At 48.2% G+C, this 25,217-nt stretch overlaps 2 protein-coding genes across 2 annotated transcripts in view; both read right to left on the bottom strand.

Moving 5' to 3' along the window:
* The window catches only part of asic2 (acid-sensing (proton-gated) ion channel 2), a 222,208-nt gene extending 209,581 nt beyond the window's left edge, over positions 1 to 12,627 (bottom strand). Inside the window, exon 1 of the mRNA XM_036552580.1 lies at positions 12,061 to 12,627. Within this exon, the coding sequence (XP_036408473.1) occupies positions 12,061 to 12,627 (567 nt within the window). The remainder of the gene's footprint in view (positions 1 to 12,060) is intronic.
* A 6,566-nt stretch (positions 12,628 to 19,193) lies between these two features.
* On the bottom strand, positions 19,194 to 24,777 carry hrob (homologous recombination factor with OB-fold). Its single transcript, XM_036552877.1, has 10 exons — positions 24,766 to 24,777; positions 24,520 to 24,570; positions 23,044 to 24,063; positions 22,433 to 22,516; positions 22,004 to 22,141; positions 21,072 to 21,180; positions 20,577 to 20,662; positions 20,054 to 20,176; positions 19,544 to 19,778; positions 19,194 to 19,246 (listed from the first exon to the last, which is right to left on the bottom strand). The coding sequence occupies exons 1-10, from the start codon at positions 24,775 to 24,777 to the stop codon at positions 19,194 to 19,196; spliced, it is 1,911 nt and encodes a 636-aa protein (XP_036408770.1).
* Positions 24,778 to 25,217: the final 440 nt, after the last annotated feature.

The following is a 25,217-nucleotide window of genomic DNA, read 5'->3' as shown; positions in this document are numbered from 1 at the left end:
TAAACATTTTCTTGGATTCTGTTTTGGCAAAACAACCTTGCAAAACGTGTATTCTGTTCCAGATGCCCCTGAAATCACAGTATTTCAGACAGTGTTTCCAGTACGTGTGAAATCGGCAGGCCGGCCTTCCTCTGAGCTCAGATCGATGTCGAAATCCCGCTGCAGTTGTTCCTTTCCTCTGCCCACATCTCACACTCCGTGGCCCTCTAACACAATTACAGAATTTAAAATGGAACAAAACGTCAGCCAGCTTTACAGCGCTCTCGCGCACACGTGGCACGTCCTGCCCTCTCTGTGTGGAGAGAGGCAGAGATCTCGGTGCTTTTAGTCCACCCTGGCAGTGCCGCTGGACTGGAGAAGCTAAAGCTGAGAAGGACACAGGGCTGTTTATCCCTCCATCCCCCATCTCTTCTCTTTTGTCTCTCTTAAAATATGCGGCAAAGTGAGTTCATCTCTGCCCTACAGAAGAAGCAGAGTGCACGCACACACACACACACACACACACACACACTCACTGACATGCAGATGGTGGATGAAAAACCTGCCTCCCCACACACGCAAGGCGCCGGTGCTTTCTGGCAGCTGTGAGGAGATGGATGGGGACAGAGGACACAAACATCATTGTTTCAGCTCCCCCTCCCACCCTTCCAGGGGAGAGAGGGGCTGGCTCGGGGAGGCCAGGCTGTGGCATACAGTACAACGTGCGGCCGTGACGCTGCGCTTTGGAACACCTGCTGCAAAATCTGTGACACCCTCGGCCAGGTGCGCAGCAAAACAGAGGTCAGACCAGCTGAACCTTTTCATGTGCGACAGGAAAACGCCCACGAGGGCACTACCCAGCGTTTACATTTTTTCAAGCTCGATTTGACATTTTCAGATTGGAGGCCTTCGGGGGCGGGGCCATTGCGTTATTTTAAAGTTCACCGTGACGCACGGTGGGATTTCCTTTCTCTCAGAGGTGGATCTGTAATCAGTGATCTGTGAGGGTTACCTTGAGTTTGCATTCAGCCAATCCGTCCAGCCACCATCTCCGCTGGTTTCCCATTCAAAGCCATTTCTCTGGCTTTACTGTGGATCATTTAGCTGTGCTTTAGTTATGGTCTGCATTGGTTGTGGTGACTGATGCCCCCTGTTTTCATCCACGGGCACAAAAAATAAGCACATCTGCTTATGAATAATGGAGAAAAAATGATCAATAGCCACTTTTCTGTTTGTATGTGTGCAACCCCAAGTGCTGCTCAAAACACACACTGGAGAACAATTTGATAATATTTGGATAATATTTACATTTTAGGTCAGGGTAATATGTAATTCTGAGGTACGAGGCTCGTTAGTGCCTGAGGACCCCCATATATTTCTCGTCTACATATTTTAGCAGTGTTGGGGTTGAAGTAACTGTATAATTTTACAGTCTCTCTTTTCTAGTAAAACTATAACCCACAATTCACAATTCGCTCTTTTGGGAAGGAAGCAACGCTATGTATTTGCCTCCAGTTACTACATTATAGTACTGGCAGATCAGAGGTAAAGACGTACAGCTACAGGCACAGGGCAGGCATATTCATGATTAAATATGAATATAGAAATCACACAGCGAACTGTTTGCCATGAGGCTTTGCCGGAATCTATTGGTCAGAGCAAACCAGTGTGTTGTGAAAGAGGCTCCATGCAAATGCCTCCGTGTTTCCAAAAAAAAATGGAAAAGCCAAACTAGAACTACTCCATTTTTATTGAGGCTGATGATGTTGATGGCCAAAAACCGAACATGGCCTAACCTCTTGAATTAATAGAGTGCTGCCATTTTCAACATATAAAACAGTACTTGAGTGTAGACTTTTCCTGATTTTTTTTTTATTTTTTTCATTTTTATTTGTTTGCCCCGAGGACAGAACATGGTAGTTTTCCCTTAAACTGTTTTTATATCCATGCCCTTTCTAGTTACATAGTGACTTAAAAGTGTTCTAGTCTAATTTAATTGTCTTAGTTGCAGATTAATTCAATTCTTACTGGTTTGCAATATTATTTTTTTTTATGATTATTAAAGGAAAGCTTTGGGATTTCCTTGTTACCTAGCAACTGAGGTCAGAAACGGAGAAACTTAACATTGCACATAAAAACAGGGTACCGGGAAAAGTCAGGAATGTTGTGGTCATCTACATCTTTATAAATCTAAGAGATGCTCTGAACATCACCACGAGGTCTTAAACAAAATGGTATGACGTCAACACGTCACAAGCTTCAATCTCCCCCTCCACAGAAAGGCCCTCCCTTTAACTGTGGCGTTTAGCACCTCTGTCTGTGACAGCTTTGAAACATGCAATGAAGGTGGCGTCCCGGCCCAGCTGTATTCAGCATCTTCCTGCCACAGTCGCTGGCATGTGCGTGAACAGCCAACAGGGAGGGCTTGCACCTGCACACACCGTCAGACAGCTGCTCGCACAGAAAGCCAAGGAAAGGGTGGGTGGGGGTTGGGGGGGGAGGGGGGGGGGGGGGCATGCATGAACATCAAGGAGGCTCACTTCATTACCACAGAAGCCTGGCACTAATCATGCATGCGCAGCCTCATAGGCGGTTATTCAGGTGCGCGTACAACGTTTACCCTCAGAGGAATCGCAGTCATTGCACAGTGTAACAGACAACCTGGAGGGTAAGCAACTACCTGAGGTGACACGGGTAAATAATTAAATGCGCAGAGACTGGGAAGGCCTCCACCTCCACTGGTCAAAATACCTGCGATAATTTGACCCATATAATGATATGTAGGACATGTACGTGAATCACTTTGCGGTACGGCTGTGAAGTGTTGGTATATCTACAGCTGACAACATTGGAGAGATCAACATTTTTTCCAAACGCTCCATCTATTTTGCATCCGTAAGATCTCCCAGCATGATGAAATACAAATGTCTGAGCTCCCACATAGCTCAGTGGTAAAAGACATTTTTATTGAGTACAAGCTGCATTCTACACCCCTTATTCAATCCCAGCCCAGTCATCAGATGACAATGATCAGGGCCCCACATTAGAGGAACAATATAGCTTCATTCCACTGAGAATGAATGCCTGCAGTGGTTTCCTCATCTCGCTGGGCCCCTCAGGAGCCTGCAGGCTGCTTGGATGATGCTCCAGTTGGTGCCTGATTGGCCATGGCGCGCTGTGACGTGTAGAGTGAAACACACTGGCACACCAGCAGTGACAGTATCAGAGGATCGCATTCACTACATCGACAGTTTTGTCCCCTTCCCATGCTCTCCTCCCTCTTTTACTTTTACACTCAGCGTTTAGGGTAAGTCCCTCTTTTACTTGGTGTTCCTCTGTTTATTTTACTGTCATAATTAAAATATTCTAATAAGAAATGTAAGACGAGTCTCATATGAAATTTGCAATTCCAAAACAGGGATGGAAAAAAGGGGACAAATACATAAAGATAAATTTGTGTGTGTGTGTGTGTGTGTGTGTGTGTGTGTGTGTGTGTGTGTGTGTGTGTGTGTGTGTGTGTGTGTGTGCGCGTAACAATGCCTACAGATGTCCAGACAACAGCGTCCACAATCCTTTCCACAGCATGTTGGCAAAGTATCATCTCCATTACCTCAAATAATGCTACCAGCTGAGGCTGTATATTGGAAGGATTATGACTGGAATTCCCAAAGATTGGCCATACAATGAAGTAATCAAAAGAAAACCAGGACCCCAGCTGTACTGATGCCAAGGACAGCATCAGAATGCTATAGTACACTGCATGAGTCTGATTGCAAATGTGATCAGTAACACCTTTCCAAATGCCTTTGTTCAGTATCTTGATTTGGGGCTTGCGCAAACAGGGATTGTTCTGTTTGCTTTATATCTGTGCCATACAAGTCAATGGGTAGAGTTGTTTTTTTGTCAAATTGCAGAGAAACTGCAGCAAGCACTGTAAGGAAGAGCTGTCAGTGACACACTGAAGGCACTAAAGAGCCACATCACCTCTGAACAAATGTGTATAAACTGTCCACAGCAACGTGGATATGTGGAGACACGGTTACATAATCCACTGGCCTGCAGTTGACTTTGGTTCCCCTTAGAGCAACCAACAGATTGTGTGATACACTGACACCAAGGAAATGGACTGTCTGATGCTTTTTAAGTCTTTTCACGTGGTACTGAGTTTGGTAATGCCATGTCGCCCTCAATCACTGATGTGATAAGTGAGTTACAGCAGCTTTGAGAGGAAGGGGTGCCCTGCGCTAAGGGCAGAGTGTCCCCACAAAGGTGGATGCACACTCCTGACATGTGTTCATTGGTCACCTCAGGTAACACCAGAGGATGCATACAGTCACTGTGGACCCCACCTGAGGGGGGGCGGTGTGCTCTCTCCAACCCTTAGAGAGACCACAGTGCTGTTTCAGGGGCACGCTGTTTGCTGAGAGGTGACATATAAATCACAGCTATTGAACGTCTCGCTGGTCCCCCTTCTACCCAGCGTCAAAGTGTTTTATTCCTCCTTGGCCCCGTATCGGAGACGACACCGCAAGACAAAGGAGGTCACAGCAACTGAGCTCTCTCTCTCCAGGCGCTAGCCTCGGTTTTACTCTCCCAGGCGGACGTGACAGACTGATGGCTTTACAAGCAGCAGATAAGCAACTGCTTCAAGGAGGTGGCAAGCGCAGAGAGGGGAGGAGGCTTAGCGTGTTCAGCCGTCTTGGTCTGAAATCTCTGAAGGAGCCAGACCTGGCATCGTCAGCGGCCAGCGGGTTCACATTCCGCAAACGGACGCTTCTCGGCTCCCACCGTTAAACCAACATAAAGGAAACACATTAGTCAATGTAAATCCGTGCCTGTAAAATCAGGCGCCAAACCTAAAGCGTCAGTCAGCACTGCTGATGTGAGCTGCAGAGCGCTCTTGACCAGGCAATAAAAAACGTGCGACTGGGAGGGAAGCCAGGAGAGATGAACAAGGCTCGACAGAGAAAAGCGGAAATACCGCAGATCAAGAAACTGGGAAACATGGCAAAACAAACACCCCAAATGACACAAGCTGGCCTACACCAAAAAGAACACTCGCACGCATTCATTCATACCAACAGCCATCGTAAAAAAATTAGTAGCTTAACGACGAGAGCGCGTTCATTCGCATTCATGCTCACTGTAAAGTGTTGGGGTTTTTGTAATTGAATGCATTTGATTACATTAAGAGAATTAAATGGGGCTCCATAATGGAAGCTTTGACTGGGAGCACAGATGGATCAATTAAAATAAGAGGTGGGTAATAGGAGAGAGACTGCAAATAGCTCTGAGTTATCACCTTAATGGCTACAAAGCTCACAGGAGATTGGGGCTGTTTTTATAGTTTACTACCGACTACAGGGAATGACTCATGACTAGAATTCGTTTCTGTTAAATACCAAGGGCCAACCATCAGTGAGAGAGGAGGAAGAAACTGCAGGAGACTGTGGACTAGAATAGGGGATGAGGACTGTGATAGCTACATGCCTTGGTTTTGTTGGCTTTAGAAGAGGGTACAAATTCATATCGTCTGATCTGCTGTTCCTGCACCTATTTAACAATATTCACCTTCACACTTGTCCATACACTTTATAATATACACACAAATAAACAATCTCTCTCTATCATTTTCTCAGGCTAACCTACAGTGGGTTCAACATTTCCATTTGCTCCTCATGAAGGCCTAGTTAACATAACTGCCATTTGGTGGCTGAGGCCTGTGGAAGATGCCAAGAATTCTATGCAGCACCCAGGACAGGGGGTACAACTTACAGCTACACTAGAGTAGGGGGTGGCTGCCAGGGATATGAAAACCGTTAAATTAATAATAATGAAAAAGTTACAGCTGTCACTTGACACTCACAAACGTGTCATCTCCTGTCTGGTCATGAATGTGAGCTTGCACCTTTGAAGCACATAAGCGTGTCACCGAGGACATATGAGCAGTTATCGCCATCACAGCTCTGCCGCGCATTAGCAAGCCGGTACCATGTATGCAGCCAGCTCCTCGCTTCACACTGCGGCTGAACATGTTGCAGAGGCACCTTCTGCTGGTTTTTATGCGTGCACGCCCGCCACAAGCCATGGCACTAAGTGTTTCCGTCTTACGTAAGAGGCTGGAAAAACCTGAATATTTTAACAAGCAAGTTTGCATCGCTAGCTGAGAGCCCGGGCGCACTGGCCCCCGTCATCATGTGGCTACCCAGGCGTGTGATGACGGCGTTTTCGTGTTAAGCATCTCCGGACCGCTCACTCCCTCCCAGGCGAGGGGGGTTAGCCCACGCCCTCCAGGGCCGGGCGGCTCCCCCACCGCAGGAGAAGTGAGCCCCCCCTGCTGAGATCACAAGGGCCGAGGATGAGTAAAGAGGCCCGCGCCCCCCTGTGACGGCGTTCACGCTCCGCTGCTCGCTGCCCCAGAGATTGGCAGACGGTCGTAGCCCCGTCGTGGACCACTGTAACGGGCACGTAGACTCGGAGAGCCCGGCAGTCTGTAATTGAGCTCTGGAGCGAGTGGTTTATCATTTCAGAGGAGCCTTGCCTCGAGCAGGGAAGAGGTTTTATGATATAAGTGATTACTTTGTGACAGGACAGGCCATAATGATAAAAAATGGTATCGACACTAACGATAAAGACATCCTCCCGGTTACGGGGGCAGCAGTACATTATCGGGGCCAATCGCAGAAGAGAGACAAACAAACACCAAAGCTTCCCGCACATCCCCACTGCGCTGATCTTTCCGATCCAGGCGCGACTGCAACAGAGAAGCGTGGTGCTGAATGCGGTTTCTGCGTCCTGAATAATACATGAGGAGAAAATATGAGGCCACGGCTGATCACAGGGTACGGCTGCGACAGCATTGTGCTTGCAAACGCCAGCTCTCCTGTTGCAGACAAACACTCCCGCTCACACTGGGTAGGCGATCCGCGTTTTGATCCAAATCTAATAGCAAAGGTCTGCCGAATTTCCCCTCTCGGCCTCAAGTGGATCTGTGACTGACTCACCCCCGTCTGCATTCAAAGCAACGTCAGAAGTTAACCAGGAAATGACACACTTGAGACATTCGGCCTCCTTGCATTCTTTGGATAATGGTCCATACTGATGTACATCGATGTACTCCTATGAGCTAGCGATATATGGAGCACAATTTGCGCATCCTTATCAGCAACACAGAATATTGCTTCGCCTGATAGAGTCTGTGCTGCTTTCTCAAGTGACTGTGGGCAGATGAAATTTTCAGGAGTTACAGACGTGGGTCAGAGCCTCAACACATCCAGCCAAATGGAATGTGAATCATGCTGCTCCACCAGAGCGGAAATATTCTCTATGAGGCAGTTGGTGATGGGTGGGAGGCGGGGGGGAGGAGGGGGGAGCTGCATTACCTGAACAGTGTGAGACAGAAACTCGGACTGTGAGGAAAAACACTGTAAATGCCCTACCAAGGCAACAGGTGGCGGTTCTAGAATGACTTAGCAGCAGTGTTTAATAGCTCTTAAAGAAGACCGCAATTACCTTTTCCACACAAACAGGAACTGGAAAATCTTCAGGTATCACAATGGATAAACTCCCCTGGCCTCCTTTACTTCCTAAATGGGTGTTCTTTAGGACTTGGACTTGCTTTGTCCTCTACAGACATACCGAGTGTTTCTAGGTCCTTCCTTAATGCAGATTGCTTTACACATAAAAATTCATTAAGACTGCAGCTCTTCTCCATCTGAATTCTAAATGTAATTTCCGCCTGATTTCAGTTTGTTGCATTAGAGTTCTTTGGTTTGTTGCATGTTTTCCCAGTGGAATAACTATACATTAGATCTGATTGACCCAGAAGGCATTTATATATAAGTATTTGCTTGTGTCTAAAGATATTGAATATTGCAAATTAGTATCTCATTGAAGGCAGTATTATTTTTCTCTTAACCCGCACAATGTTTCTTTGAGGCTTACTCTCTTTTTCAGGAATGGCTGTGTCTGAGTGCCTTGAGGTTTGATAGATGGGGTCCATTATTGATAGATGCTGTAAAATTGCCTGGGAAAACAATGGTCTTTTCAGAGCGGAGAGAGACTCCGCAGGCATGCAGTGAACAGGGCTGTTGAGCAGGCCGATAAACCATCCCGAAGACGTCCTCTGACTCCTTGCGTTTCTTCTCACCTCCCCTGCAAACAAACAGCCCCCGAACCTTCCGACCTCTCTGTCTGCCCCGCCGCAGATGCACTCAAAAGAGAAACCTCTACATTAATGATGACTGGACAACAGATCAGAGGTGAAGCGCGGACATGTACGGACAGAGTCTTGATGGCATTCGTCCTGCCTCGGGGTGCATGTCAAGGTGGATGACCTTTGAAAACTGCACTGCCTGTACTACAGCACCTTCTCCAGAGCTGGAGAATCTGCTGAAACATACCACCCCTGGAAAACAGAGCTAGACAACCTATATACAAATCTACAAAAGTAACAAGTTGTGAAAAGGCACTCGTGATGGAAAAAAAAAAATACTATGCAGGTCAGACAAGGATACGAGTCATGCTGGAGATTTTGTTTCTAAAGAAGGTAGGGAGTTGGAGGATTGCAGAGCTTAACCATTATTCAGACACGTGAGAGAGCCTCATGTGGAGTCATCGCTGTTCTGAAGGTGTGTTATCAGGCCTGAATTGTGTGGCACTGCCTCGGTCCCTACCCTGATGAATTCTGGGAAGTAGGTGACCACACACTGGGGAGAGACAGACAGATAGAGCGAGGGAAGGCACCAAACCCAGCGGGGGAGATTTCCGGCAGCCACTGTGTTCTGACAGTCCTGCACCGGGGAGCTGTCAGGATAAAGATCACCTCGGAGCTCTGCGACTCGGCGATAATGGGCGAATGGGGAGGGGGAGGGGGGTGTGCAATTATTCAAACACAATCGATAGCGGGCAGGTTAGCGGAGCTATTCCTGTGCAGAGTGGGCGTCTGGAAATTTGGGGACAGAGACTCGAACAGTGAAGAAATGATCGTATCTCGAGATCGTGGGAGAAGAATGTCAGGTGCTGAGAATGGATCTGACAAGGAGTGGCATGGTGAAAGAAAGAGAAAAAAAAAAAAAACTGCGTCCACAAATGGACGTAAAAATAGCTGCGTAACACTGTAGCCTTAAGTATGGAAGCAGCAAACCCTTGAGCTCCACGGGGAGCAATGCATCCCCATCCCAGACGTTTACCTGTAGTGTTACAATCAATAATTCTGTGGGGGAAAATATGTTTACTTATGTATGAGGCCGCTGTAATGGGTTTTTTATGTATACAGCGGAATCTGAATGTTAAAACAGCAAGCGATGCGTCTGCTTGTCTGGGACGCTGATGCATCCCCCTCCATCCCTGACCCTGCTACCTCAGATGGACGTCACCATTTAGACTGGAGACAAACTAGCTTTGCAGGCAGGCCAGTGAGGTAATGGCCTATATTAGTCCTCCTCTTGCCCGCTCGCTTTAGCCCTCTCAGCTGGTACTGTGTGTGGGTTCCCAGTAGTATGCTACTTTACTCCTTTAATCTCCTCTCCCTGCATCTCAGTGCAAAGGCCACAGAGCCGCGTGGATCACGGCCAGGCCTGATATGCCCTAAATAATGGCGCTGTAGTTGATTGATCGGTTAATTACGAAGATTCATGAACTACAGAGTTGCAGGAGAAAATGCAGGGCAAATTCAGCTCTACCTCCTCCTCTGCACACTCGCAGTACCACTTCAGAGTACGGTTCGCTGAAAGCCTGCTTTCTTGGATCGCAGGTGTGCTCAGCAGGGTATTCATACTGTACAATAGAGAGAGCAAGAATGTGCCCTGCACCTCATTGTTAAAGCCAACCACATATCAAAAGGGTGCCCACAAGGAGTGCCAGCCCATTCACTGGTCTTATCTGTGAATCATTACCTGGCTTCTGAGAACTGAGAAAACCACAGTTGCACTTTTATTCACATGCCTATTAGACGGCAATCAATAAAGATAACATTATCAAAAGCCAAGCAAACACATCCTGTAATAGTCACCGCCAGTCATCCGAAGCGCATCATATGCTCATCAAATTGAGCATCATTTAGAAAGGCAGATGATGAAGAGGTCTGTCATTGTGATTTATCAGTGACATCAGCTCCCGATCACAAAGCTGTCATTAGCCCGACTCTCCGGCTCCTGATAAAGAAACCGATCTTCTCCATTCCGGATCACACAGCCAATCGCCCGCCCCCCCTTTCTTCTTCGGTTTGTACTCACAAACCTCCCTCCCTTCTTTGGACTCGGGGAGGCGGGGCAGCCGGAGTTTCTCGGTTTACATGTTAATCCTCACAGCTTGACTCCTTTCAGCTCACGTCTCCCTCCACCGCCGCGTCCCGGCACCCGTCGATAACCCCCCCCACTCCACCCAGCTCCATGCACACCATGTGGAGCAGATGTGGTGCGTGTTCCCCTGTCCTGCGTGTCTGTCCCCAATGCGTCACCCTGAGGGCCTGTGTCCCCAGGATCATTGACCATGGTGTCAGTCAACCCTCTGAAGGTGGTCCCTTAAGTCTTTCACAGGTGTCTACGGTATGTGTGTTTATTATGGTGGTTGTGTGTGTGTGTGTGTGTGTGTGTGTGTGTGTGTGTGTGTGTGTGTGTGTGTGTGTGTGTGTGTGTGTGTGGAGGGGGAGGAGAAAGAGAAAGGGTGAGTCACAGGGTTTTCTCTTGGTTTGAGTCTAATACTTATGAAAGGAAGAGCACGCATGCGTGTAACTTTGTTCTAATTAAGTGTTCCTGGTTATGCGTTTGTGCCTGTGTGTATGAATCAGTGTACAAAGCAACATATTACATGCACAAAGCAAATAGTCTCTGTAAGCCTGTAAATCAATCAATCTGTCATCAATTCTTTCTTTGGCAGATACATTGTGACAATATGCAAACGGAAGCCTATTTTTACAAGACTATTGAGGAAAAAGGGCATGGAAATGGCCAATGGAAGTATGTGCATGCAGGAAAACATATTTGAAATTCAGTATATATATAATGCTAAAAAAAATTACAAAAGCAACATTTCCTTGTCTAATTTCACAGCCATAGCACAGCTAGCAATGACCCATATGAACAATAGTACCTTACATCTCATATATTCAGTGCTTAATAATGATCCATTAGGGTATTATGACACAGTGCCAAGCTTCACTCAGCATTCCAGGTGATCAGGCACTAGGTGCAGAGTGTGGGACACATACAGGATTCTGTGCATGACTGCGGGCAAACAGCGTTTCCCAAACCACACACGAAGCAACTCTGCTCTCTCCGAGTGTGTGAACACAGCTCATTTCTGCGAGACAGAGAAAATCGACACAACAGTCACTGGGCAGAGGGAAGACCATCACTTTCAACTTCAGCCCCCTCACTCACTGTCAAGTGTCGCTACAGCAGATCAATGCTCAGAATGTCCAAGCAACCAAAAAAAAAAAAAAAAAAAAAGGATAAGAGAGACCGCCTGGGGTTGACAGCGGCTATCTCTCCAGGGGCCTCGTGCCACAACAACCCCTCTGTACATTAGCATCTCTACAAACACACAAGAGTATAGAGCGCCCTGTGACTAGCAAATTAACACCCGTTCCTGTGCCAGCTGAAGGATTGGCAATATAAATATCCACACACCAGGGCTGAGGTCTGGGCACGCTGCAAGTTTTGTTGGAAGCAAAGTTATCTTTCTGATGTTGCCGCTTTTGGGCTTTTTTTCTTAATCACTGCTATTCTACGGGGAGCCACATCAAAGCCGCCCAGTGCGCAAACATCTTTTTACAGCCTCCCCTGTGCTTTTCAAATCCACATTCAGAAGCCAGCCAGTGGATGCGCTCCTATGGTAAACAAACAGCACCCCGCATATTCGTTAAGGGCTGAAAACTCAAGCACACACACAGGAAGGCAAGCAACCCGCCGCAACCCAAAGAGCCATACTGCCGCAGATAAACCAATCAGAGAGCAGAGCACCCAGGAAAATGCCAACACAGAGAAAACGAAAGTGGCTCTCCCTGTAACCCACCCGAAACAGCTGAGGATGCCCTGCTGAGGAACCTCAGCCGAGAGAAAGGAGAGGAAGCGGACTCACGGTTCTGAAGTCACGGTGGCTGCACTCCTGGCCCTGGAAGCGGCAGTACAGCATCATCTCCTTGAGGTCGTGGCCCACGCGCTCCGTGAACTCCTTCATGCTGAAGGGCTTGGGCTTGTAGCCCGTGAAGTTGGCCCGCTCGGCCAGGAAGTCCAGCACCTCGGGCTCAGCCAGGTGGGGGTCCTGGACACGCAGGTGCACGTCCAGCAGGGCCAGCAGCTCGCCGGCGTGGTATAGGTCGTTGCGCGTCAGCTTGGTGAAGCGGTAGGCGTTGAGGTTGCAGACGGTCACCACGGGGAAGAGCAGGCTGCTGGAGACCACGGCGTCCACGCTGGTGACGTGCGGGTAGGAGAAGAAGAGGGCCAGCCGCTCTGCGCTCTCCAGGGCCAGCAGGGCCAGCGAGGCCAGGAAGGCGGCGGCCCACAGGAGGCGGCGCAGCGTGAGCGGGCCGTAGGCGCAGACGAAGCGCAGGCCGTGCAGCGTGCTGCGCTGGGCGAACAGCTGCCAGGAGGAGGGCTGGAGGCTGCCCCCGCTGGCCTCGCTCCCGCAGCTCTCTTTCAGGTCCATCGTGCCACCCCAGCCCCCCCCCCTCCCTCCCACGGGCGCCCGCCGCCCCCTCCGACCTGGGAGCCCTGCCCAAACTGCTGTCCTGCAGGGGAGAGAGGAAATGAGCAATGAAGACCTCTGTTCACCTCTTCAGTCCCCAGTGTTCCACAGGAGAGAGGAGAAGAATGCGCCCTATTCTTACCCCTACCTCAACTCCCCCAACACCCCTTCAGCTGGACCCTGCTAAAGTTGCCCATCTCTCTCTCTCTCTCTCTCCACACTCTTTTCCCCCCTTCTCCCTCTCTCACCACAACTCTTCCTCCTCCACTTGGAGTGACACATACATAAAGCCAGAATAAATGAGAAGAGGTTGTAGAAAAGAGGAGAGACCTGTAGGTGAACCCAGCATAGAAGAGAAATCAAGTAATCAACCAATCAAAGGCACTTCTGTTTCTAAACCAACCCCAGCCCCAACCAAACGCACATCTCTCCCTCTCCGGTTCTCCCCATTTCACTAATGACAAGTCTAAGCACCTCTCGTTCAGCCTAGCGAAATGACATCCAGCCGGTGCGTGCGTGTGTGTGCGTGAGAGATGGAGAGAGCGCGAGTGTGTGTGTGGGGGGTGGGGGGGGGACGCAGCCCGATGATCAGCGCCGCCGGTTAGTCGCGCATGCCGGTCCCGACTCCTCCCGCTCCTCTTTGGCCAGCCGACGCCGCTCTCCTCTCTCTTCTTTCAGACTCATCTGCGGAAGCAGCGAACAACAACAGAGTGGGGAAAGACAGTGAGCGCGCGCACACACACACACACACACACACAGTCACTCTCTCGCTGAGAGAGAGAGGGAGAGGGAGAGAGCTGGAGAGGGCAGGGAGAGAGCGCGAGCAAGCGAGCGCACACGCCAACACCGCTCTCTGTACAGTGAATCTGTTTTTTTTTTCTCACGCTCTCATGCTCATTTTTCTTTTTTACCCCCAACCCAGTCGTTTTCATATTCCCCCTTTCACGACTAATTGAACGATGGATTGATGCCGGACGCGGGTTGTCAGAGACGGATAGTGGGGAGGGATTTAAAAAAAAAAGAGAGGAGAGGTGGGGTGAGACAGAATGAGCAAGAGAGAAGGAGGGGAGGAAGGAAGGAAGGGGGGAGGAGAAGCAAGAGGGGAGCGGGAGGCAGAGGAGAGGTGTCACCACTTTACAGCTGATGACAAGCGCTGCATTCTGTGCCCTGCGGGCAGCGATCACACGCTGATGTCACTGCGAGAAACGCACCACAGCGAGCACGCCGGGAGTGAGCGAGGCAGGCAAAGCCCAAAGCCTCCCTGAGCACTGATGATGAAGAAAGGACTCCCTGGGCGGGACCTGATGTCAAAGGATGCTGATTGACAGGACAATGCCAATCGCCAAATGTTTGTCTGTCCCTTCATCTAGTGTGACAGACAATCTAGCAAAGGAAGAAAGGGAGACAGACAGAGAGAGAGAAAGAAAGAAAGAAAGAGAGAGAGAAGGGGGAAGGGGATGCGTTTACATGTATGGAGAGGAATCCGACCACTCCTGAAGACAGACAGGGCATGGGCAGTGTGGTTATGCATGTTCTATATTCTGGGAGTTCATCTCATTTCTTTTCAGCCCTGGTCTTTTTTTTTTTTTCCCCCCCCCCACACACCACCTATTCTGACACAGCAGGCAGGTGGGATGAATTGTTTAGCACACAACTCTGAAAAAAGCCAAGCACTCTCCAGACTTTTCATAAGTCATCTGGCCATCTACGGGAAGTTCAGAGTGACAGTACAGAGGAGCACAGCAGAGGAGCCCGTGTGAGAGGGACCATACTGCCATCACCTGAACTAAGCTGTAGCAGGGAATGTGTCATCAGCTTGCAGAAATGACATCCTCTACTGCAGGGAGAAAGAATGTGCTCTGTACTGAAGCATGCATTCTGCAGTGCAGACAAGAACCCACAGGAGCGCGGCAATTCGTCGAGGGCACTCCTCACCGGGTGCGGTAGAAACGCTCCAAGCTGGACCTTCAGAAGCCCGCTGAAAAGCCGCCTCCTCCACCTGGCAGGCGGGTGGAAAACTGATGGCATTTGAAAGGCCCTGCTCTCCAACTTGACTCACCCCTCAGTAAGGCTCAGTGGCAGATCATCACCACTTGTGATACGAATTTAATGTGCCTTGCCATCATTGCCTTAGAAGTCTATTTTCAGTAAGGTTATTAAGGTCTTGTAGGTTTAAATCAGAGTGCTATCCGCTTCTACTGAAACGGTTTAGTTCTTTTTGTATTTGGATGTTCTGGGAACCGGTTTGTCTTTATATTGAAAACAGACCGGTTGGCAATTACTCTAACTGGTACATCAACTGTAAAATTTTAGATTTAGGTACGTTAAGGTTTCCAAAAGAATAACTATTTCACTGAAGGCAGCACTGCAAAACATTTATATCTGGAGCCTCATCTTTATGTGATTAAGTGATTTTGACTGCAGATATTTTATGAATGGAAAGTATTCAGGAGAAAAAAGAAAAAAAAAACAAAAAAGCTCTATGTATCTGCTGGCATTTTACATCAGAATAAATTGTAGCAAAAACATGCAGGTACATGAACAGCACATGAAAGTAAGTACCTCAAGGTGGTGGGGCTTACTTAGTTTGGACAAAATGTGCTCACCACTTACCTTACCTTAGTCTAAGGCATGATGCTGAATAAAACTCCATTCCAAACCCAGAACCAGCTGTACTTACCAGATGCACTGCTAAAGTCTAACTTAGCAGCAAGCAAGTTTCAACATCTTCAGCTCAAACACCAAGAGCTCATCAGTCCTTCACCTGAGCTCAGAAATCTGGCTTAAGTGGACAGCTGCAAAGTGATCTGTTCTATCAGTTTCACATTGTTGTTGGCAATGTAGTATGTCATGAACATATTTCATTGCCATTATTGGCAACAAAATGAATATACTTCTATTTATTCTTCATTGGGCTGGATTCTTTCTAGTATAGCAGGACTATTGGCCATGAACAAGAAATCCTGGCTCTACAGCAGTTTGACCACTTAATCACTCCTGGGACAGTGAAACACTGGTACGAAAGCAATGCATGAACTCACCAAACACACCTTACACATGTACATAAATAAATACAGCTTGCATGTAAATGGCAGGTCCCGGTCCTCTGGGGAAATAACATTGAACGCTGGCTTTTCCACCTTTTGCCTTCAAGGCCCTTACTTACATTCGTGGCTGGATAAATATGTTATGACCTGAGGATAAACAACCTACCTACCTTGAATAACAAACTGGAGTCTGAAAAACAGTCTCTTGAGCCTACAGATACAATAATGTGGAACCACTCTTTCTTTCCAAAGAGCTTATTCTAAAGGCTGAAGGTCACCTAATAGACCAAGACAAATGTCACAAAAAACAAAGTGAATAGGCTGTTATTAGAAATAAAGTGATATTTAATGTTGCAATTGATCCAGAACATGAAGTGGCACAAGTTTTCTCATCACGTAAGATCACTTGCAGACTCAGCTGAATAACTGGGTTTACACTAAGTAAAATTAGAGCCTGAGAAATTTATAAAAAGTGCTCGTATCCCTCACTGGCATTTCATCATTTTCATAGTTTTGATACCAGCATATTAAGCACCAGCTCACCTTCAGCAGAGACTATGAATCCAGACAAATGTTTGTCTGAAGGAGGTATGTAAAAATCCATCTCTCACAGTCATTACTTTACCTACAAGGATTTCAGAGTGGTTTTGATGTTCAGCAGGCAAATGAGATACCTGATGGGCTCCCCAGCATGTGCAATCAGTGGCATAAATAAGAGGAGCTGAGCCTGGTGTATTCTCCCTGGGAGGGAGGCCACCGCAGCAGCAGGAAAGAGGTTATTTCACTCAAATGTAAGTGCTGTAATAATACCAATAATCATCTGAGAGGAAAAGTGAATATGCGAGAGGGATTAGAATGCAGGGGGGAAAAAAAAAAATCACGGCAGAATTCGATAATGGGTCGGCAGCGCGGGCTCTGCAGAAACAGGTGCGTTTGAAAGGGTCCGCCGCTCCCTCGCGCTCTGCGGTAATGAGCTGCAGCTGATGCCGGTGCGCTGTTCGCCGCACCGAGGTTCTGCTCTCCCGTCACGCCAGGGCGTCTGAGCGGCACCTACCGCTGTCCCTGTGGTTGATCTGGACTAGTTATTGTACATTTATATTCTTCCGTGCCTGCCGACCGCATTGTTCTTCTGTCGTTAGAGCACGATTTTTTTTTTCCTCTCACCTCAAATAAATTCACCGCACCCTAACAGCTGCAGGGTTTCCAGCTCCTTTCTCTTAATTACTTCATTAAATAAAGCTTTTGTTTCCACCGGTGGGGTAATGATGGTACTTAGCAGGGATTAAAAGTCTCCCCTGTCAGATCCCCTGTAGGGGGCACAGACGGAGCCGGGGTTACATGCTCGGCCACGGCTCTCACATGTTCGGCGCCACGGCAGGAATACTGATAAGGCCTCACAGCCTGCTATACCACTTTAAACAGTACTTACAGGTCTCTCCTGCCTCCCTCATTCTTCTTCGTTGCACCTCATTGTACTCTGCTGGCACGAGGGCTATTCAAACCGTTCTCAATTCATGCTGCTTAACAAAGGGAAAGGCATGTATTCTTGGGGATTTACATATTTATACTGTCTGCTTGTTAGAATTATTGTCACGGATTAGGCTTTGTATGAACACACTCCAAGAGCAGTAGTAATGGCAACATCAGACCAGGACAAATCTGGATGGTTTGGTTGAGGGTGGCAGAGGCTCACGTTTCAGAACTGAGCTCATTGAGTAATCAAAGGCAAGCCCTGTCAATCACCCTGTCACAGAGCGGGGAAAGCCTAATTCTGCGTGTCTTTCATCTTCCTGTAAACCACTATCAAGCTAAGCAGAAGCAGGCAGGCACTAACTTTCTGGCTGCATTTCAGTTCTGCATTTGTAAGCTGGGCTGCATTGCTGTGAAACCACGGCTGACCTGGGCTCAACCCAGCCGGGCCCTGGTGTCCTCGTGCCAGCGGGAGACGGGCCCCGCGGCCCAGCAGCTCGGTCTCACGGTGGGCAAAGGCCTTTAATCCAAATGGCTAGTAAGCGCACCGCCTCTTTGATGGGAGTAGAAAGCCTCTGCTCACTGGGCAGCTCTCATCAGCAGACGGACTGAAGTCTTGACATTTTATCAAATAATTAATGAAACCGGGCAGATACGCATGCGGAGATTGAATAAGTAATTACACTCTCATAACTTCATAATGGATCTAGGAAAAAAAAAGTGAGCTCTTACCAGGAGATAATTAGGATTCATAAAAAAACTGAAGGGAGTAGCAGGCCTTGGTAATTACATGAGGGATACAGCCGTTTGAAGTGGAGGACAAATCACGTCGGCGTGCAAAATAACCACTCGACTCAAACTTGATTGGACTTCGGCAGAGGAAAACACGCGGGTGAAGTTGCTTCCAGTATAATTACGGCAGCTGTGCGGCGTAACCAGACCCCGTCCCTCGAGTCCAGCTGCCAGCCACCCTGCACACTGACAGCTTGGGGTAAAAAAAAAAAAAAAAGGCAGGACAATACCTGCAAGAGGACAGCACTACTTCCTGAGGTTAGACTCTGCCCCCTGCTGGTCAAAAACAGGATACAAGCAAATGGAGGTGTTCTGTGTCGGGTTACAAAAGGACTTCTGTGGAGGCGATTACATGCGGGAGAGGGAGACGGGCTCATCTGAATGCACCGTGCCACCTCTGACAGCCACAGCAGGGCTCAATGCATGCAGCCCCAGCTCCGAACCTGCGTGCATGCGCTTAACAACTTCTATTTGTCAGACTAATTGTGAGAAACGTGCCTCGCGGTCTGAGCGGACTAGATATGTTTGGGCAGGCAGGTGTAATTCTGTTGAACTTGTTATCCCCATCCCTCTGAAGTCTGAAAGTCTCTCGCTCTGAAAAGACAGACATTTCACCACAAGAGTGTATGATGTTAAACAAGCTGTGTGAATAACAGCTTGAGAGCGGGAAGGACCGAGGAGGAGAGTGAGAGAGGCTGGCCTATTCAAGCAGCCCATTACCATTCCAGCCATGAACGTAAAAACCAAAGTATGCCTCCGCCAGCGCAGGAGCTGGGATATCAAAGACTTACACTACAGCGCCACAATTTTACTTGTACTCAACAGTCACCTGTAAAGATGACTATTAAATTAAGACAACCCTGTATGGGGAGAAGGACTACGCCTGTTGAAATTTAATGCACCTCTCAGATAACGGGGAGACGTCTCTATTGACGTTTTAACTTAAAAGAATTTGAAGAAATAAAAGCGAAAAAGAAATCGGAGATCCGTTCGCCACATGGAGTAGTGTATATTTAATGTGATGCTCTGGAAAGGTATACTGAATATACATTTTCTTAAACACACAATAAAATCATACACATACATATATACATATGTCTATGCATTATGTACATTGCCAAGGTCACAATGGCAAAAGGTAACTCAAATCTGACCCTTGGTCACCTTGTTGTTCCTGTCACCGTCTTCCCTGTCCTGGGACAAGGCTGTCGTGTCAAATCACATGACGTAGGAGTCCTCTGGTAGCTCGCCCAGGAGCGCGTCCAGGTCGTCTATGCAAGAGACACATCTAAGGGTCAACGGTTTACATGGCACACAGCACACAGCCGTGCCAATCCCCAGTGCCGTTTTCTACAATATTAACCTAATGCTTATGGACAGGCACATTTCAACGATTATTCTATAACATCTAATGTGTGTCAAAAACTAAGAGCACCTATGGTGCAACAGGACTTGAATTGAATTGAACAGGGCAAGGTGTCCTGCTTCATGGTAACAAACACAGTACTTCTTTGAAACACCAGTAGCAATTCTGCATCCACACCCATAGAATTGGGGAAGATTCACACCTGTTTCCCAAGCTGAGTCGTCCACATGTCTGGCCCCTGCAGGCCCCTGAGCTGTACTGCCTGACCCAGACTTATGCACTGAAGATGGGGGCGCTGCAGGCTCATCAGCAGCCATGTTGCTCTCACTGCACTCTTCGTCATCATCATACAGGAGGTCCATCTGTGACACAGGGCCCCCTGGTGGATGGGAGGTTTGCGCTGTGGTATTATTATTGCACTGTGGCCCTAAGTCTTCCTGCGGGGAGAGCATTACAAAGCGTATAAGGTTGAAGAAAACATATCCAACATGATCTGTTGCTCTGACTTTTCATATAAAGTGGGGCTTTATCCTTATGCAGAACAATGACAAAACCACAGAAGCTCATCTAATTCACCAGCTACAAACAAAGTTTTATTGCAGACAACACTGGTCTCAGCAAACATCCAACTACTGAAGGTCTTATGCTTAGCACCCTTTGCTATCCGAGAGAGAAGCATTAGACAGCCGCATGTCAGTGACTGCACACTCACCAGGGCATGATGGGACAGCTGTGAGAAGGACAGAGTGGTGGCATCGGGAGGGTAGATCCTCAGCAGGTTGTTGGGGGTGACGTTCAGGTAGTGGTTCCGATGAGAGGGTGAGAACACGCCTACCTGTGCAGGTGGCATCACAGCACGTCACCAGACTTTGGCCACCGACACTACCGGTTTATTGAGCACTAAGCCATGCAAACACATGGAGCCGGCAGATCACATCTGCCGATTCCTGATGTTTCTCGCAAAACCCAGCTGGTCTGTGCGGAACTGTGGATGGAACATCCAGACTCAGCAGATCCAGTTCAAGTTTTGCAAGGACACCCAGGACTGCCATGCCCTCAAATGTGCTGATCAATCAGGAGACCATATGTCTAACAGGCTGAATGCAACTTCATGGAAAAGTGAAAAAAATTAATGGGAACCACTAAGCTTCCACTGCAACAAACTACTCTGTTATGGACCTTCAGCCACAGGTTTACGGGTGTGTGCCTGTATGCAGAGGAAAGACAGGTCTTACTTGTTTAAGAAGCAGTACAGCCCCCGTCTTCAGCTCGCCCTGTCTGTCCTCCAGGAGGCGCCGGTGTACCGTACCCTGCATCTCTCCTGGAATAAAACAACCCAGGAACGATACCTCAGAGCCTTAATCTACCGGCATCTGTGTCTCTCAGCTGGAAGACGTTAACTCAGGCTTATTGAGAAGTATGGGTATATATCAGAGACAAGTTCAATTGTAACACATTTAACAGTGTTTCTGACAGACAAAATCTTCACCCCTCCTTTGCCATCCACCTGTATCATTATCATAATCACTATGGATTGTAGGCCTGCTTCCCTTGCCTCGATTCAGCAGGGAAAATGAAAGCCTCTGCATGAAAGGGAAGTCTGTGTGCATGTGCGTGTATGTAAGTGTGTGCCTGTGTATTAGTGATGGACTGTGAATGTATGTGTGTGCATGTGTGTGTAAGAGGGAACATTACTGTGTGTCTGATGAGACAGATCAAGTAGGCCGTACCCGTGGGGTCTCGGAACACGGCCTTGGCATCGGCGTGTGTGTGCAGCAGGGTCTTCACCATCACGGCCATGTTAGGCACCTTGTTCTTGGCCAGCTGTTTCAGGGCCGCCTGACAAAGAGGAGGACACTTACACCCCCTTCTGCTGCAGAGGTGGTTGAACTGGTAGACTCAAAACAGCAAAACTGCATTTCCATGTCCATTCCCATAACCACGGCTGAATCACATCATTACAATGAACACTGGGGACACAAATAGGACTGCCTTGTGTGTAATTAAAAAATTATACTGTTTCGCTTCTGTCTGTAACATTACTTCTGGCTGTTTGTTATGCTCAACGATGCTATAATACGCTTTTCTCTCTGAGAAACTCACATGAATAGTGAATAGGCCAGCACCAGTAACAGCAGTGGCCTGAGCTGACATGGAATAGCCTGAAAAAATGTCATGAAAATGATAATGACCATGACCTGGATCCAGAACTAAGTGAACCAGTCTGACCTCAGTTCAAAAACAGCAAAACAGGCAAAAGTAAGGGAAGAGCACACCAGATTGGGTGGATATATTCATTTATCAATGCTACAGATTATGAATGTTTCAAGCACAACAGCCATTAGCGAAGTCATTTTAGAGCAAGGAAATGACATTACGATTATAATAATCATATTAACATGACTGATGCTTGTAATAATTTCAGTGATTCAGACTAACCAGAGGGAGCACAGTGCAATACTTCTCCCAGATCACTCCAGTAGACCTTCACCATTGAGACCATTTCCTTAAAGAGTATACAGGGTACTCAAAGATAAACACTCAAGATTAGTAACTTTTTAATCCAGATCCATAATTACCGTTTATGAAATTGAATTAAGGTGAGGTCAACACATGCTTACACATGCTTACACCTGCAGAGAGAATCAACCACAGTCCTCACCTTGCGCAGTACCATGACGACACTGTACGAGTGCAGGAAGCAGGCAGGGTTCCTCTCGTCCAATCCCATCTCTGCCTTCATCATGGCCCATGGGCCTCCGCTGAACTCCTCTTCCTCTGTCACCTGAGAGCTGGGCACCTGGGCAGACAGACGCAAGCTAAAGAACTCACAACTGCATTAATGCTGAATGCTGTGCCTGCTTTTACACAGCAAACATTTTCACCAATATGCTGTAAAGACTTCCAGTGTATTCAACTGTTTTGGGGAGTTATATACATTAAATGCATAAATGCACACACAAGAAACACAACAAATCCATACTGCCTCCCCCTGCATTGGTGAGCACGCTGCCGTGCAGATGTCACACTATGACAGCAGGAGAAGAAACGGGCACCCTCTGCGCACGCTGTGCAGTGAGCTCAGGGTCACCTGGCTGCGCAGTCGCGCCACTGCCCCGTGTGCCGGCGTCTGCGGGAGGGACACCACGATGTCATCCATGCTCCGACCACCAAGCTACAAGGCAAAAAAAAAACAGCAGTCCAACTGCAGGCTGACCTCAGGCACTGAAGAGCACACAAAAGAGGCTGAGAGTGATACTGACTCCACTTATATAAATAATGCCACTTCCATTAACCGTCTCCTGTATTTGTCCATTACATCTTTCTCTAGTAAGTAAAGAACTGCAAGGTTGCAATTAGCAAAGATATAATCACAATTATTAAAGAAAATATGGTAGAAAGAACAGAAAAAGCTGTATTGCTATCAACACTGAACACATCTTTTTCCTCATGATTATGTAAATGTTCTGTGAATGATTTACTGTGTGTTGGTGTGGGTAGTATAAACTCTTCAGATATTTCAGCGCAAAACTGCACTTATCTTCTGTGAAAATATCTTGCTGAAAAGTCATCAAGGTTATGAATAAATAAGGAGGTTGCCAAGTGTACACAGACGGACAGCACGGTCTTGCAGGCTGAAAAACGTGAAGCTGACTGGGCAGGTGGCACCAGTGGGAGAGTGCCGAGGCTCTGCACACCAACCTGCTGGGGGAGGACTCCAGCAGGGCCCGGGAAGCGGCGGGTCCTGGGTCGCGCTCGCTCAGACCGCGGCCCCTGCGGCGTCTTGTTGGAGGCCGACACGAGCTGCACCAGGTGGTTGGTGAACACAGGCGTCTGCAGGGAGCGTGGGGTGACAGCAGGGGAGCCCGCATCGCTGGACCTGCTGGTCCTCGCTGTGGGGACCGGGGACACAGGGCTGAAGGGGGCGCTGGACGACCTCCCCGCCGGGTGAGACGCGGAGGCTGGCGTCTGACACCGGGGGAGCGGTCTGACTGCTGTGGGCGTCACAGGACCTCTGGGCAACGCCGGGACCTGTGGTCGGACTGTGGGGGATACTGACCTCGGACACGAAGAATGGCTGGGGCCGTTGGAGGAACGGCTGAAGTGAAAAGCACCAACGGAATTAGCACTGCTGGGTGCTTGCAAATGGCCACCTGGCGTCACTTGAGCGACACTGTCTGATACACGCATTTTCTTAGCGGGGGGCACAGAGTTTACACCGGGCTGTACTGGGGCCAACTGTGGGACCTCAGGCCTGATTCCCTGCTGTGGTACATTGTCTTCCAGGTCCCCAAGGTCCAAATCCCAGTCATCAAAGTCATCTGGGAACGGATCAGATGGCTGGTTCCCATCAGACTTTGGTGGCGCAGGCACTGAGCTCATGGGTAGGCCAGCACCCAGAGCCCCGGACGGGTTTTCAGTAGCAACGGGAGGAAGGGACGAGCAGGGAGAGACAGTGGACACCGCAGAACTGGAAATGCATCTTAGTCTGAAACCCACTGCCTTCTCAATGGCACAGGGTGCTGTGCTGTCTGCTCCTTTCTCAAGAGGGTGGTGTGAGCTCAGGTTACGAAGTGGGGGTCCAGGGGGTGGTGGATGGTGCGCTGCAGTTTGAGCGCTATTGGCGGACGGGGCTCGGAGGCGACAAGAGGCTCCAGAAACAGGGACAGCAGCAGTGGCGACAGGCTCTGCAGTCACATCCCAATCCGCCCGTAGCGACTCCTGTGGAACGAGAACGGAACGAAAGGACCGAGTGTTTCAGAGAAAAGTTCAAACTGTCTTTTCTTGACAACTGTAGACCGACGTACGAAATCATTTGTAGTTAGTTATATTGCGCTTCTGTTCGGACATGTTAGTTCTGAAGGTGATTTGTGGGCTTCCAAGGATGGGTCGAATTTACTGTCACAAAGCTACGTTAACGTACATCCACTAGTTAGCTAGTCAGCTGCTGATCATGAACCATAGGGCGTTCGTTTATAATACCACAAAGCACAGTAGTGTTACCTATAAGATCGCTACCTGCGAATCCTTAACTAGTGGCTACCTAGCTGTAATACTGCAACTTGATCATTGATTTATTCAATGTTAGCTGCGACTAGCTGCGCTATTCTACAGTACAAAAAACAAAGCCAGCCAAGTTAATGTTTGATAGATAATACGACGAAAATTTCAGATCACCTCATCGTCGAAGTCCTCGCCAACATTAAACAGTCCGTTCCACTTGCACGCCTAAAAGAAAAACAAACAGTCAGACATTATCTTTTCGCACTTCATGCCAACTTGAATGTTAGTTTGTGTTAGCTAATCTAACACGCTTACTGCAGGCTAACTAGCTGACTTGCCACCAGCGTGTAGGGGCAAGAAAACGATGTTCTTTAGTTTTCTAGCAAGACTCCAAAATTGCTTACAATCTGCGCATCTTACCATGGCAGTCATTAGTTCATTTTTATTTAACTGTATCGCCTAGAGTTTGAAATTATCCCTGACAGCCAGTTAGCTATGTCGCTAGCTGGAGGAAAACAATTCAAATGCAATTAGCTAGCTCACAGGTGACGCTATTGTGAACAATAAAAAAAATCAATGCAAGACAGCTTCTTGCTGCAGTCCTTGCTACCGCCACGTTCAAACTGCACGTACGTACTACGTCCTTCACAAAGCTGACGTTACGTGCTGACGAAAGACTCAACAGGAGAGTTGTAAGAGAGACCAATGAGCACTTTCGGTACACCACCTTCAATTGCTTTTAGTTTCGGTTCAACAGTTCTTGATGTTCGCTACTTAATTCGTTTAGGAGCGCCGATGGTGAGGAGTTCCGGCTCTGGAAAGTGCTGCTCAACAGCTCGGTTTAGAAATTGAATCATTAAGTGCACAGAGCG

The sequence above is a fragment of the Megalops cyprinoides genome, chromosome 19, assembly GCF_013368585.1.
Source record: "Megalops cyprinoides isolate fMegCyp1 chromosome 19, fMegCyp1.pri, whole genome shotgun sequence".
NCBI classification, from domain to species: Eukaryota; Metazoa; Chordata; class Actinopteri; order Elopiformes; family Megalopidae; genus Megalops; species Megalops cyprinoides.
This window is presented reverse-complemented; position numbering and strand designations above follow the sequence as displayed.

Bases quoted from the DNA above. Each gene is read 5' to 3' on its own strand.
- hrob (XM_036552877.1), bottom strand. The intron at 22,142-22,432 runs GTGACCCTGAGC...CTGTCTGCCCAG, and splicing joins TGGCGCGACTGCGCAGCCAG to GTGCCCAGCTCTCAGGTGAC. The intron at 19,247-19,543 runs GTGTGAATCTTC...TCTCTTGCATAG, and splicing joins CGACTCAGCTTGGGAAACAG to ACGACCTGGACGCGCTCCTG.